This window comes from Pieris napi, chromosome 12, assembly GCF_905475465.1.
Source record: "Pieris napi chromosome 12, ilPieNapi1.2, whole genome shotgun sequence".
Lineage (NCBI taxonomy): Eukaryota > Metazoa > Arthropoda > Insecta > Lepidoptera > Pieridae > Pieris > Pieris napi.
The window spans coordinates 11,730,832-11,744,892 of NC_062245.1; the positions used below are offsets into that span (position 1 = coordinate 11,730,832).

The 14,061-nt window shown below is 35.6% G+C and overlaps 1 protein-coding gene across 1 annotated transcript in view; it reads left to right on the top strand.

Moving 5' to 3' along the window:
• Window positions 1-14,061, top strand: part of LOC125054467 (cilia- and flagella-associated protein 65-like) — a 36,606-nt gene that overhangs the window by 14,065 nt on the left and 8,480 nt on the right. Inside the window, exons 12-23 of the mRNA XM_047656388.1 lie at window positions 861-927; window positions 1,757-1,927; window positions 2,941-3,129; window positions 4,065-4,141; window positions 4,723-4,993; window positions 7,703-7,942; window positions 8,365-8,538; window positions 9,507-9,650; window positions 10,655-10,770; window positions 11,436-11,555; window positions 11,962-12,094; window positions 12,810-12,947. Coding sequence (XP_047512344.1) covers window positions 861-927; window positions 1,757-1,927; window positions 2,941-3,129; window positions 4,065-4,141; window positions 4,723-4,993; window positions 7,703-7,942; window positions 8,365-8,538; window positions 9,507-9,650; window positions 10,655-10,770; window positions 11,436-11,555; window positions 11,962-12,094; window positions 12,810-12,947 — 1,840 coding nt within the window. The remainder of the gene's footprint in view (window positions 1-860; window positions 928-1,756; window positions 1,928-2,940; window positions 3,130-4,064; window positions 4,142-4,722; window positions 4,994-7,702; window positions 7,943-8,364; window positions 8,539-9,506; window positions 9,651-10,654; window positions 10,771-11,435; window positions 11,556-11,961; window positions 12,095-12,809; window positions 12,948-14,061) is intronic.

Genomic DNA, 14,061 nt, shown 5'->3' on the forward strand with positions numbered 1-14,061 from the left:
GTGGCAGAATGACCAGCGCTGTAGAACACGTCTGCTCCACAGCATAATGCTGAGCCAGTGCTAGTTACAACCACAACACACACACATTACACACTCATTACTTTTTGTGTTTCTCTGTGTGTGTTTAGTTAGTAATGTAATAATGTCAAAAAAGACGTAATTAAATTATAGTAAATAAATAATTAAAACAAGCCTTTATTACTGTAAATTTTATATTATTACCACTAATCAGCTTGTCTCTCGGCAGCCCTTCACCAAATGTCGCCATGTTGATCTGTCTTTGTATTCTCTACTACCCTAGAACCTTCTTTCGTCGTCCTCCCAACGCCTCACCTGCTTTCTTTTGCTTCTCTTTCCATCTTTAGGGTTCTGTGTCATTTTTGTCAGTCTTTCCAAATTAATTCTGATGTGCAGAAATTAAATTTAGTAAACTTAACTTGAATTGAATGTGTCTGGAGGTTAGGTACGGTGTTTTCATTGGAGATAGTGTGCGTCACTCTATCTTCTCCGCGAATTCTTCGTTGCTGAAGGTCACTGTAAGATTCCTGCTAGCCTGCTAGGGTGTCACTGTAAGATTCCTGCTACCCTGCTAGTGATATCTCTCCACTTTGTTCAGTCTGTAGCTTCCATTAGCGCAGCTGTTATACCCGTGAGAATTGTGACTTGATTACACCAGCGGGTTGGCGATCTGCCCCGCGGCTTTTTGCTTTCCACCTTTCCGACCACAACCAGCTTATCCAGGTTATCTGGTTCGCAACGGGCGATATTACCAAAAATGTATAATCTTTGAAATCCAAAATTTAACCTGGTGACAATAAAAAAAAATAACCTACTAGGATTACATAAAAGATATTTTTCAGGCCAGTAGGAGAGCCAACTGAAATATTCATACATATAAGTGGATTTTCCGAACTGCCTGATCTGAGGGTAAGATTCCTATGAATTACGCGTCAGGATTACAATATAAAACTCCTAGACAGTATGATTTCCTGAAAGAGATTGTTTGACTTAGATGAAATAGAAATAAGAGAAAAGACAAAAATAATTATGGCTTAGGTAAAGACGAGAGGGTTTTATATGGATTAAAGCGAGAAAGTTTTTCGTTATTTTACTCTAAGTCTGAGAACACAATATCGCTTAATGATTTTGCTTAAGCTAGTGAGATTAAAACATGATTAGACCAATCACAGTATAACATAACGTTTTGTTTTTCAAAATTATATTTTATAAGTACACTCTGGTCGTATACAGCGATAAATTTAGTACATAATTGGTGATCATCACAAAACTTTTATAAAAGACCAGCGTTACTACAACCCTTGTTCCTAATATTTTATACATGTTTTGTGTTCTTTTACTTTCTATTAGGTCAGTAGGTGTCAGGTGATCAGTCTTCTGTGCTCGACGCTGACGTGCTGACGCTGTCGACTTTTCGTGTCGAAATCATGTCGGTTTTCTCATAATTCACCGTACCAATATATACGCGTATAGAAAGATAAGAAAATGCGGAGCCGGAATTTGATACTCAAGGGTGAGTTGCACGCTCACGTCACTAGACCAACTTCTTCTTCTGGTGCCACACTATTGCTGTTAACAACTTGATTTGCCTGGTATCTTGCACTAGTCTAAAAAGCGACCGATGAGATGCCAGTCCACTTGTGTACGTTCCGCAATCAACAACATTGCTCTTAAATATATTCCTAAAAGTTATTATCATAATACCAAAGTAATATGCATTTGATAATTTGTAATTCAGGTTTTGCCAAAGAATCTGAATCTTCACGACGCAGTGATTGGAGACAGTGTACCGTTTACAATAACACTTTATAATTATGGATCTTGTTATTTTACATCGAAATTGTATCACGTGATAGATGGATTGGGGGATGATTATAGTGGCGACAAATTCGAAATTGATTCCTCTGTTGTAAGTTGTATTGCGATTTTAGAACTGCCTTTAAACGGATTCAACACATCTTAAAAAAAACATTAATGTGTTAAGGTTACTACATAGTTAATGACTACCTAGAAGTCTAAAACGCGTAGCAATAGTTCTAGTTTTATTGTTGTAATTTGTTTTGTTACTTTAAAGTGTTGTGAATGTGTGTGTAATGGTGAATGTCACAGAACAGATTTTTATTGTTTTTTACTTATGTAACTTTAATGACGTCGTGGTTTATGACATTTTCCTTTGCAATTGTAATCAGAACAAGCCCTCCTGGTAGTTTTGCGAACGGACGGCGTAGTCTTGCTATTTTGCGAATTTTGTAGACGTTTTTGACATTCATAAGCATGTGCTAAGACGCATCTAAACTGAATAACTTAACAACGTATTTTGATTGATTTGATTTTAAGGATTCTTTGGAAAGCTTGAAAGTGCTTATAAATTCAAGCTCAAACAAATTGTTGTGTTAGGGCTAGAAGAAACGAGAAGTGGCAAAATAACTATGCTGAAACATTTGGATTCGGATCCTCTTAGATTTTTTTAAGTCGCTTTAAATGTAGAAAATTCATTAGTCGCTTTGGAAAGTGGAGTAATCACTTGTCATTAAACAATCTACGAAATGTTGTTAAACAAACAATTCAGTGGCGCTACAACCTCTGTTAGGTCTGGGCCTCAGATTTCTGAAACTGTTTCGTAAACATTTTTCAATCTAATAGGCAAGTAGTTGATCAGCCTGCTGTGCCACACACAGTCGACTTTTTGGGTCTAAGACAAGTTTCCTCACGATGTTTTCCTTCACCGTAAGAGCGAATGTTAAATGCGCACATAGAAAGAAATTCTAGGATCGAACCTACGACCTCAGGGATGAGAGTCGCACGCTGAAGCTAGGCCAACACTGCTCTAAATATTGCTAAAACTGTTATTCATTGAATTGAAGTAGTGTAAATTTTTCAGAGTTTAGTTGTAGGTTTTATAATTAAAATGTTCTATTAAAGAATAGTTTAAAACCATCAAATCACTGCGAAGTGAAAATGGCGGTGACAGCCAACGGAGCGGGGCCAAGGCAGGTGGATGTGAAATACACCGTGCTATTTAGAACGGAATATGACGAGGTGCAGGAGATACAACCAATTACGAAGACAATTTGTATTGTTTGGTACGACGGTATCTACCCGACCATAAAGGTTATTGTTTTTTTACATAAACTGAGACAGTTAGATTCGGTTGCATTAAGGTTATATCAAAAGGCTAATTCATAAAGATTCGGTTTTGCCGTGAAATTAACAAGCGCTTTGCTATTTATGGTTATATACTTATGTATAAATACATGTATTTATATATATATACTAGCAGACCGGCCAAGCGTTGCTGTGGCTAAGTTTTTAGTTATATTACATTGTAGTAAACTATTCAAAGGAAACGGCAGGAGAACAACAGTCATGGGGATCACCATGCTTTTTTGGTGGCTATGCCATTAAATTGTAGCTTTAATGTGAAACGTTGGTACTTTCAACACAGCGGCATCTGTTAGAATTGTGTCAAATAATAAACAAATAATTTGCAATAAAATTACATTGCGGGTATACATTGAGATGTAAGCTATCCTATCTTTTAAGTTGGATCAAACTACACACGGTGTGCAAATTTGATTGATATCGGTTCGGTAGATTAGGAGTCTATAGCGGACAAACAACGTGACACGTAATTTATATATATTAAGATATACATTTATTAAAGTTCATTACATGGTATATAATAATGCTTTATATACAGTATATGATACAAGCCATTATTATAAAATATATGACAAATATGGTAAACATAAATGTTACAAAAATTAAATAATAAAAATATTATATTTACAATTTTAGATCTTACTTTTTTTTTAATATAGGAATTATCAGGTATCAGATAGGCACTTAACAATGCTCTTTTAAAATTGATCAGTCCAATACCGAATATATAAAGAAAATGTATGTATTCTTACAATAATTAAGATTGGACCGATTTGAATGATTTTTTTTGTATGCGTTTATCCTAATCGCTTGATATATCATGTAGGACAATGTATGTCGGGTCAGCTAGTATCTAATAAAATATAGTATTGTAATCATTTCAGATAAAGCGAACAATTTCCGTAAAATGTCCGGTAATTTTAAGCAATCATTGCGTTTGGAACATTGTCAATGTCAAGGAGTAAGTGTTGACTTCACTCAATTCACTACAATAAATTTATAGAATTTAATAAAAAAAATAAGATACTTTTGCTTTCAAGGGGAAGATGATTAAATTTTTAAGGGCAAGCCTTTATAGCGTGGAAAAGTATTTAGACCATAAGTTTTGACAAGAATTGTAAATAACTGTTCTTATAATTTTGACATTATGATAATTTTTTTGACATTTGCATGCATATTGTTATAATTAATAAATCTGGATGTACCGCTTTCTTTGCAAATAAACGACTTATAACGAGATATAGGATTTATGGTAAAGTTCTACTGAATTAGACTGCCTTAGAAGGCAGAATTCGGAGGCTAGATCCTAGGGATTTATATACCTTTTGTTTTTTTTTTGTTGCCTACTGATATAGGTACTTTTTTTTGTTATGACTCAGTATGACTTTGCTTTGGAATGGAAGGTTATCCTTATCACAGCAGTCAGACAAACCAGTCTCTCAATACCTTCTTAATTGTAATCGTACTGTTTGTCTCAATTGTTATATGGAAGAAAATTAATAATTATTATTATTTTAACATTCACCAGCCGCACTATTACAGACTTAACAAAGCATTAGAAGACTGTCGACCTAATAAAACGTTGAACGTGAATTTATACGGACCCGATCTGTGCCTTCGTCCAGATCCAGTAGAATTAATTTTCGTAATGGGATGCGTGTATAACGTTCCTGTTCCGTGGAGTTTGAAACGGGAGAAGATATGCGACTGTGAGATGGTGGAGGTCCAAGTTGGCATTTCCACATACGTCATGAGGCATACGTGTATCCATAGACCGTTGGTGGAACTGACGCCGGAGAATGGTATTGTTTCGGTAGGTAGAAATGTAGAACTGAAAATAAATAATTGTTGGCCCGTAACAGTCGCTAATTAATTTATTATTATTATTTATTAAAGCTTTATTTAATCCATACATTTCAATTGGTTAGTTTATATTCCTTAATATTAGTATTAGTTAAGTTAGTAAGTTTTAAACAAAATTTAAGTTAGTTTTATTTTTAGTTTTTTGTGTCTAGTTTTTGTATGGTCCCTTTTAGGGTAAAAGCCATATTTTTCCATTTCTCTTTGTTTTGAGCAACATTCATCCAGTTTTCCCCCGCTAGTTTTATAATGTCATCTGTCCATCTTTTCCTTTGTCGTCCTATACATCTCTTTCCAGTAGGTCCAGTCCATTTCGTTATTTCTAGTGTCCATCTTTTATCCCGCGCTCTAGCAATGTGACCTGCCCATTTCCATTTTAGCCTTAAGGCCCATTTACATGATGCCATTTTCTTGTACATACCAGAGCAATAATTGAATGCAATAAATGAAGCGCAATAATTGCCGTTCAAGAATTGTATGCAACTGTTTACACTTGAAAACTTGAATGCAATTATTGTATTCAAGTATTGACAAGGAAATAATTGCACATGCCTTTTGTTTACACTAATGCAACTATTTTAAGGAGATTATTGCTTTCAAGTTTTGACTTGTCTAAACACAGGCTTGTACGTGCGTATACCATTTAATGGCGCTTTCGTGCAAGTATTGCACGTATTTGCATTGACAAATTTTTCATTCAAGTCTTAAATATTTTAGAAGAGTGTTGGAGTTTGAATATGTAAATATTAATGTAATAAAGGCAGGTAACACTTGTCACATGTAAAGAAAAAGTTTTAGTTTAGAATATAAAGAATACCTGTTTGAATTTTATATAAAAAGATAGTTTCTGTTTTTTGTTTTTAGTACCTACTTCTATTCTAGACGCAGATAGTGTAACATCTTTGGCTCTTTATAAACATAAATTATAGTTTTTTTTTAAATAGACCCTCACCACCAGAGCTCAGTCTTCTTAAAAGATTAGAACCATCCAACAGAGAGGTTTGAATATGAGTAAAAAGGTGTTTAAATTCAGTTCTGCTGATATAATAAAGTTCATTGAGATTTATCGCAGTCATGAATGTTTATGGGATACCGAAAATGTAAATTATAAGAACCGATGCACGTAATGCTGCGCTAGCAGCATTTTCACAGGAATTTGAAGTTGACGGTTTCGGACCGAAGGAAATAACAAACAAAATAAAAAATTTAGACTAAATTAATTTTTTATTTATTTAATTTAATTTAACACACCCTCACTCACTGCACTCATGTTTGCAAATGAAGAGATAATTGCGTACAAGAATTGCGTAAGAAATTATTGTACGTGCTGTTTACATCAATAATAGTTTTGAAAGGAAACTTTTCCCATTGATCAAGAATGTTACGTTTTGTTTAGACTATGCAATTCATTTATTGCGTTGATATAATTGTATGCTACAGGCAAGAAAATGGCATCATGTAAATGGGCCTTTAGAGCTTGTACAAGTGCATCTGTAAGTTTGGTTTTTTTACGGATTTCAACATTTTTTATTTTGTTTATTCAATTAATTCGCTAGTTAATTAGGAAGTATAAAATTTACTTGATCTATAACATAATTTATTTATTTAACTAAATAAGCCACATCACATACAAAACAATACACACAGAAAAAAACAACACAAAATTAACTTTCAGTATATACTTCACACACAACAAGAACACAAGACAAGAAGCAAACCTTTTGTCAGTTTACACAACGGACAATTAAAAATGTCTGAATGTATCTATGCATGTTCTCTTCGTTATGTTATATTATGTTATGTTCATTAATTATTTTCATATTACATATATACATTGTGTCACGTGTGCCTTTTTCGAGAGATTTTCCTGAGGGTTCGAATAGTAACGGCTAACGTATCCATATAGCACTAGATCTAGGCACTGGAACACTGCCGAATTGTATTTCTTTTATTTTATTTCATTCGTATCTTGGTAGCATCTTCTTACATTACATTAGTAATTAGACTAACAAACTGATGGCACCTAGATCAACACAGGATAATTATTCGAATTGCTTTAAATAATAGAGGATTTTATGTTTACTCTATATTAACCACTCGCGTACAACAATAGAATATAACCGAAATAATTAAATGTTGTTATGTAACAAATGAATGCAATGTAACAGTTTAAGAGAATGCCTTGGTCTGGCTATACACTTGGGGCGTAACTCCGATTATTTAGGAAATCGTCACGCTTATAAAACTAAGAAAGCCTGATTGAGCAAAATGTACAGCCTTGGCACACACAGGATAATAATGTTGTAACTGATGGAGTTAAAGGGAATTTGACCACAAACTGGTCGTTTATATTGAAATGCTGAATCTTTATATGTTTGCAGAGTTCACAGTAGCGATATTAGATATATCTTATCTATTTCATATTGCATAGTTTATTTTGACACTATCGTATTGGTTTAGGATAATGTATGTATTTTTGTAAATAAAATAAATTTTTAGCGGTAAAAAACAGTTTGATACCGTGTTTCAGGGTTGAAGCCATAGATTATAGACCAATCGCAGTCAGCTATTATCTGTACGATCTTGTGTTCTCATTTTCCCTCACGAGTTGATAAATCTTGATATAAAACCTGTTTTAAGCAATAAACTTTTTAATTTATAGCCCGAATACCCTGAACTCTTACGTCTGAAGCTATATTATACACTTGAAGGGAAGAATATACTATGTTACGTTCTAAAGATGCCAAATCAACGTATAATCAACATATTCATTAATATATACACCCATTCTAAGTCAAAGGGAGTTCTCGCGCCATTAAGACGGAATACAGAGAATAATGAGTATTTTACCATATTGGATTGTGGTAGAGTGCCTATTAATAATCTCGATCCAGTTGTACGGGTAAGAAATCTTAAAAATATAGCAATTTTTTTGTATATGCGTTAGTTTGTTAAGCGTAAAGTATCCGACTAAATATTAGGTGGGTTGAAAAGTTCTTCGGCTGACACATAGATGGCGCTAACCGCGCTACCTTCAAAATACACGTGTATAACGGGGTTGCTTTGTGCCTAGGGGATATGTGCGACAGCGAAGGCCAAGGTTGTTTGCGATACCAAGGGCCAGAACCAGTCTGTTGCACAGATCCCCGTTATCAAAGTAATATTTATACAGGGTGGTCCAACTAGTGAGGTCAATAATTTTTTTTACATTCTTCACACCTGGGGGTAAACTTAGGGGTAAACTTTAATTTCTCTGGATTTAGGAAGTTTAGATTTTAATTTTTATCAGACACTTGTGCATAACTATTTCTATACATATAACAGATTTTATGGTTATACAATCCGACGGACGTATTCACAACATGGCGACTACTCCGTGGGAATACCACGTCACCGGATACAGTCATTCGATGCTTGCAATACTTTGCTGAAGTGCCTCCGCTGGATAAACTAGCTATTCCATTCGCCTTTTTGCCCTGCGAGATGATTGATTATGAGGTGAGGAACATCATATCGTCACCATTGTGCTGTCCTTAAGTAATTTTGTTTACTACCCAGAACATAGCAACTAAGAGAGAATTGATAATTAACCCAATTTTCAAATTATATATATTATCATCAGAAATAAGTATTACTATATCGTGGGTAAGATCCCACGGGATCCTTTAGATGTAATTCTTTGACTATAAATCGTGAATACGCCCTTAACTTGCGAACTGGTAGTAAATGAAAATTTAGAATCTTTTCTGTTGACGTTAATAAGTGTACTCGTTTACCTATATGAATATAGTTATTTTGAGTTTGAGTTTATAGGAATTGTTGAAAATCCCGAAATGATGTATAGGATAGACACATTTCTATTTTATTGACTTATTTTAAGGCCATCGTGATCGGCCTTAAAACCGGACTTTAGTTTTTAAGACCACGCGCCAAAGTTTTCCTCTGTACGATCAAGTGCCGCGCAAAGAAAATAAAAATTACTGGCACAGCCGGGGCTTGAAAGCGCGATCCATGCTCGGCCCGTTGCTCTACATAAACAAAATAAATAAACAATCCTTTAATTCCTTTTACACTATTTTCTTACATAAACTATATTTCTTGTATACCTATAATATTAAACTAATTATAATAATTGATATCCTATATGTCAACCATACTTTGTAAATTTTCGAAATTTCTATTCCTTCTTATTTCTTTATTTATTTATCTTTATTTCCTTATTTCTAACCTTGTTAAACCAAGGGATCAAGGGCGCAAGAACCCCATATTGAGCCTGTTCCAAAGATGCCGATTTGCTCGCTCTTGTGCTGTTTGCCTCCAGTTTGGGCTAATCTTTTGATCTCGTCGTCCTGTCGCGTGTTGTTCTTTTTCTACCTTATTATTCCCCGAGGGCCTCTCCACAAAGTTGCTTTTATTGTCCACCACCGGTCAGAAGTCTAACACTATATATGTATTTAATTAAATAGATGACGTTCTACTGCTCGTTCGGATATGACATAGTGAAGATACTCGTGAAAGGGCAAGGCGGTCTGCCCAACTGCATAGAAACTAGACTAGATATACCCAGCTATGTTGAACAAAACGTTCGCGCAGCCTATGCAGATGACGTTGTAAGTATATTCTTTAGTATAAAATTGCAATAATAATGATAATAATAAAAGCCCTTTTTTCACTGACCTTTAAATTTACATGCTACAATTATTTAACAGTAGTATCTTAAATCTAATTTACATAGCGAAAATAATAATTTATTAGCAACCACTTTGGTCAGGTTGTCTGTCGACATAGGCCTCCCTCAATTGTTTCTACGTCTCTCTATCCTTGGCAGACCTTCTCCATCCTTTTGGTAGATCGTCCTCCCATCTTTTAATTTGACCACCATTCTATGATCTTAGCGTTAAAGTCTAACGTGATAATTATGTTCTTCTTTTGCATTAATTCTGTCATGTCTTTCGTTAATTTTTCATCTTGTTCTGTGGGTGCATGTACTTGTATAATGGACCATGGTTGTTTAGATTATGTTAATTGAATATTGAGTACGGCGATTCTATCTGATGAAAATTGCAATATCATAGTCTGAATACCGGAGTCGAGATTAAAAACGAAATGTGTCCAAAATTAATTGGAATTTGCCATTAGTCTAATAAACGAAATTTTTGGCGATAGAAAATATGACTGCTTCAGTTTTTATTTTATTCATACAGTTTTCTAAATAAAGCTTAGATTGGGATCTTGAGAATCTGCGTACGCGTAGTACTCCACGACTGGTGATTAACGAATGAATAAAACAAATTGTATGACAAAATTCTATAGTATTCTGTTTTAAAGCAAAATAATTATATCGATATTACCCCCTTACTCATAAAAAAATCAGTTGCACTGTTTCAACTAAACTAACCATCTATCTCGTTTCAAACCCAGCGTACCCACAATTTGAAAGATAGAGACGAAAGAGCAATTTCGTTTTTCAATCAAACTGATAAAATTTTGACGATACCATGGTCTTCGAATTCCTATCTTAGGCCGAAATGGGTATAAGAAAAAAAAAAAATCTTAGTGACGTAACAATAGATTCGCCACTTACATTGTTGGTAAAATAATTGCTTTTTTACAGGTACACTTATCAAAGAATCACATAACATTGCCTGTGTTGCCGACTCATTCGCTATCAAGAGATGTTTTAGCCATTAATAATGACACAGACCATGTATTACGATTTATTTGGATGCCGTAAGTAAATTTTATTATAACACAGCTCCCCCCCTCCCCAAATAGAATACTCTTCTCATTCTGGGCTCCCCTGGAGTGCCTTCCACTTGAGAGTATTCAACGAAGAGCGGTTCGAATTGTCGAATTGTCGACGATCAATTCTTTTCCGAGCAGCTTGACCCCTTGGCGATACGTAGAGATGTGGGGTCTCTTGGCATCTTCTATCGTATTTACCATAGATAATGTTCAGAGGAGTGGGTCGGATTAATACCGGCAACTGAGTTTCATCATCGGCCGTATAGAGAGAATACGAAAGTCCAAATTCCACCCATATTACCTTGACGTTCGCCGTTCCACAACTACGCGTTATTTAAGGCAGTTTTTGCCGCGCCCCACCACTATGTGGAACCAGCTACTCACTGAAGTATCCCAAAGTAAATCGACTTAAGGTTCTTCCAGAAAAAAGCGTTCCTACTCATATACGGCCGGGAACGCACTCGCGAGCCCACTGGCATTAAGAGTGGGTGGGTGGCGGTATCACTTAACATCAGATGAGCCTCCGGCCCTGTTCTTTAAAAAGGTAATTAAGGTATTCCTTTCGCTGTCTAAGACACAGAACAATGATCATATGAGACTTGAATCGCATGCTGTTAAGCTACACATGATTAATGAATTATAACTGTTAGCGAAAGAATAGCGAATATAGTGAACGTGGTAATGACACCGTGGTGGGGAGTTTTGCAGCCAAAAAGCAGTGAGTGGATCACCATGACTGTATACACACTGCAAGAACCAGCGACATTTACGTAAGTCACTAATTGAAATTGTTTTCTTCAGTCAAATCTATTAATTGTTATTTAAGATTAGACTGCACTCCGGGTTATCCCTTCTCAAACAACGGTCACCTAGAAGCACGCGGAAGTTTCATCCCTTCGTTGTTGATATCCCCAGATGCAACACTGCACGATTTGGTTCGTTGTTATAAAAACTTCAAAGGACTGGAACTCCTTGCCCTTTCGATCTTCCGTTTAAGCGGCGGTTAAATAGGCCTGTATAGGCATGCTCTTCAATCTCCACATCTCACTTAACATTAGGTGGGGTTGTAGCCAAAGGTCTGTCCAGTTCTGTATAAAAGAAATTAAAATATTAGGCATTTTGTGAAGAGTGTGATTACGATAGAAATTGGATGATGAATGTTAAAATTTCTTGCAGAACTACAATTTCTTGTGAAGTTTTGGACTTGACTGAGCGAAGACGCTATCAACGGAATGAATTGTTGAGGCGAAATAAAATTGAAAAATGTAACCAGGAATTTATAATAACTGAGGAGGGGACGTTTCATCCTGTTAGTAGAGATAAAATATTTTTGGTGTCCTACCGTCATTTTTTGTTTTACTCAGTTTAATTTTAATAACAAATGGTGACAAACAAACAAATGGTGACTTTCACCAGTATAATACGCGAAATAGAACTTATTTGAACGACCAACCAGGTTCCAAAAGATAAACCACTCATTATATGGAAATTGTATTCGTTTTTACAACAAACTCCCAAGCGAAATTAGATAATTTCGCTTTTCGCATTCATCCATAGAACACAATATTTCTTGGGCGGGGCCCTCTTGGGTCGGGGGCCCGTGGCATTTTGCCAGCCCTGCCAGTCTATTGTTACGCCACTGGCCCCGTTATATGAAAAAACGTCTGTCGCATCCACTAATAGGTAGTTTAAACAGTCATATGTAACTTTTGATAATAATAATAATTTAGATAAGTCGAATAAAAACTCAGGATCACGCTGTTGATTGAGAACGTTTTATCGACTTTTATAAGTGTTGATGTTTCTTACTGCTTTGGAAGTCGATAATAATGTTTAGACTTAAGGTCATATGTCCCCCAAGTGAGGCAGAGGGCATCCAAGAACCAGCCTGATCGGTCCTGGTCATTCCAGCTTCCTTCGCCTCTGCAATGATGCTTCCTTGCCAGATCTGTTTTGGGCGGCCACGTCGATAATATGTTAATAAAAATAACTTTTCCTAGTTATAAATAGGCTTTTTGTTTTAGGGTATAAACGATTTTCCACCCTATGTATTGGATTTGAAGAAGCCTCAACCGATATACTTATCCTGTACCGTGTCGGTGTGCTCCAAGGGTCAACGCGACGGAGTCCCTAAAATGATTATTAAAGAAATGTGGGAAAAGGTAATGCATGACCTTTTAAAAATAATTAATTAAATTGTATTCGATTTAACAATAAACTCCCAAGCAGTGGAATAACTATATAATCTGGGGCCCGTGGCAAATTCCTTTGATGGGGCCCTATCAGTAAAAATTGCCACGTTGTACTCAGTTTAATTTTAATAAACTTCGAGATTTTCAGCGTACTCAATTACACGTTGTATATGTCCCACTATAATGCCTAATATCTTAGGCGAGAGGGAATGCGTATTGGAGACTTCACATTCATCCATAGAACATAATATCTCTTGGGCAGGGGCCCTCTTGGGTCGGAGGCCCGTGGCATTTTGCCAACCCTGCTACTAATCCGGTCAAATTAGACTAAAAAATAGAGGTAAAGTTACAGTAATTCGCACTTGGCTGAATATTGGTAGGATTGCTCAATACACTATTATAAAGGAAATGTGAAAAGTCCTCATCGATCCGGCACGTGCAAAAAAATTTACTCGGGATCAAAGGTCACAAAAACGGATTTTTCGCGATTTTCAGCAAAATGGTAAGTTTTATCATAAAATTAGTTAAGACAAAAATTGTAGATCAGATAATTATCTATAAAAAATGTCTAAATACTTTTTTTCCTAAGAGCCACCGTTTTTGAGATATCACGATTTAAAAAGTTAAAAGAGTTGTAATCGTCATAATATGTATAAATACACCACGTATATACATAACATCACTGAAGCCGTAATACAAGCAAAAATATCGTTCTATCGGTCAGTGTGACTTACACATATAAAATATGAAAATTTCGGGTTAAAAAAACCCAGTCCTTTATTTTCTACGCTACCTTGTGTGTAACCTTCAGCAACATCGCTCTGGAGTGAAAACACGTGTTTATTGTAACCTATTTTTTCTAACCTATGTATTTCGTGCTGTTGGAAGACTGGGGTTGGAAGTTGGTCGACAATTCATTAGAGCCAGTTCAGTCTTTACTTCCACCTGCACCAGAAAAACTACTAAACACCATTTTTTGCAACTGTAAAAAGGGATGTAGTGCTAAATGTGGTTGCAAAAAAAGTTGGACTGTTTTGTTCTGTAGCATGTACTAACTGTCAAGGCCGGTCATGCTCCAATGTTG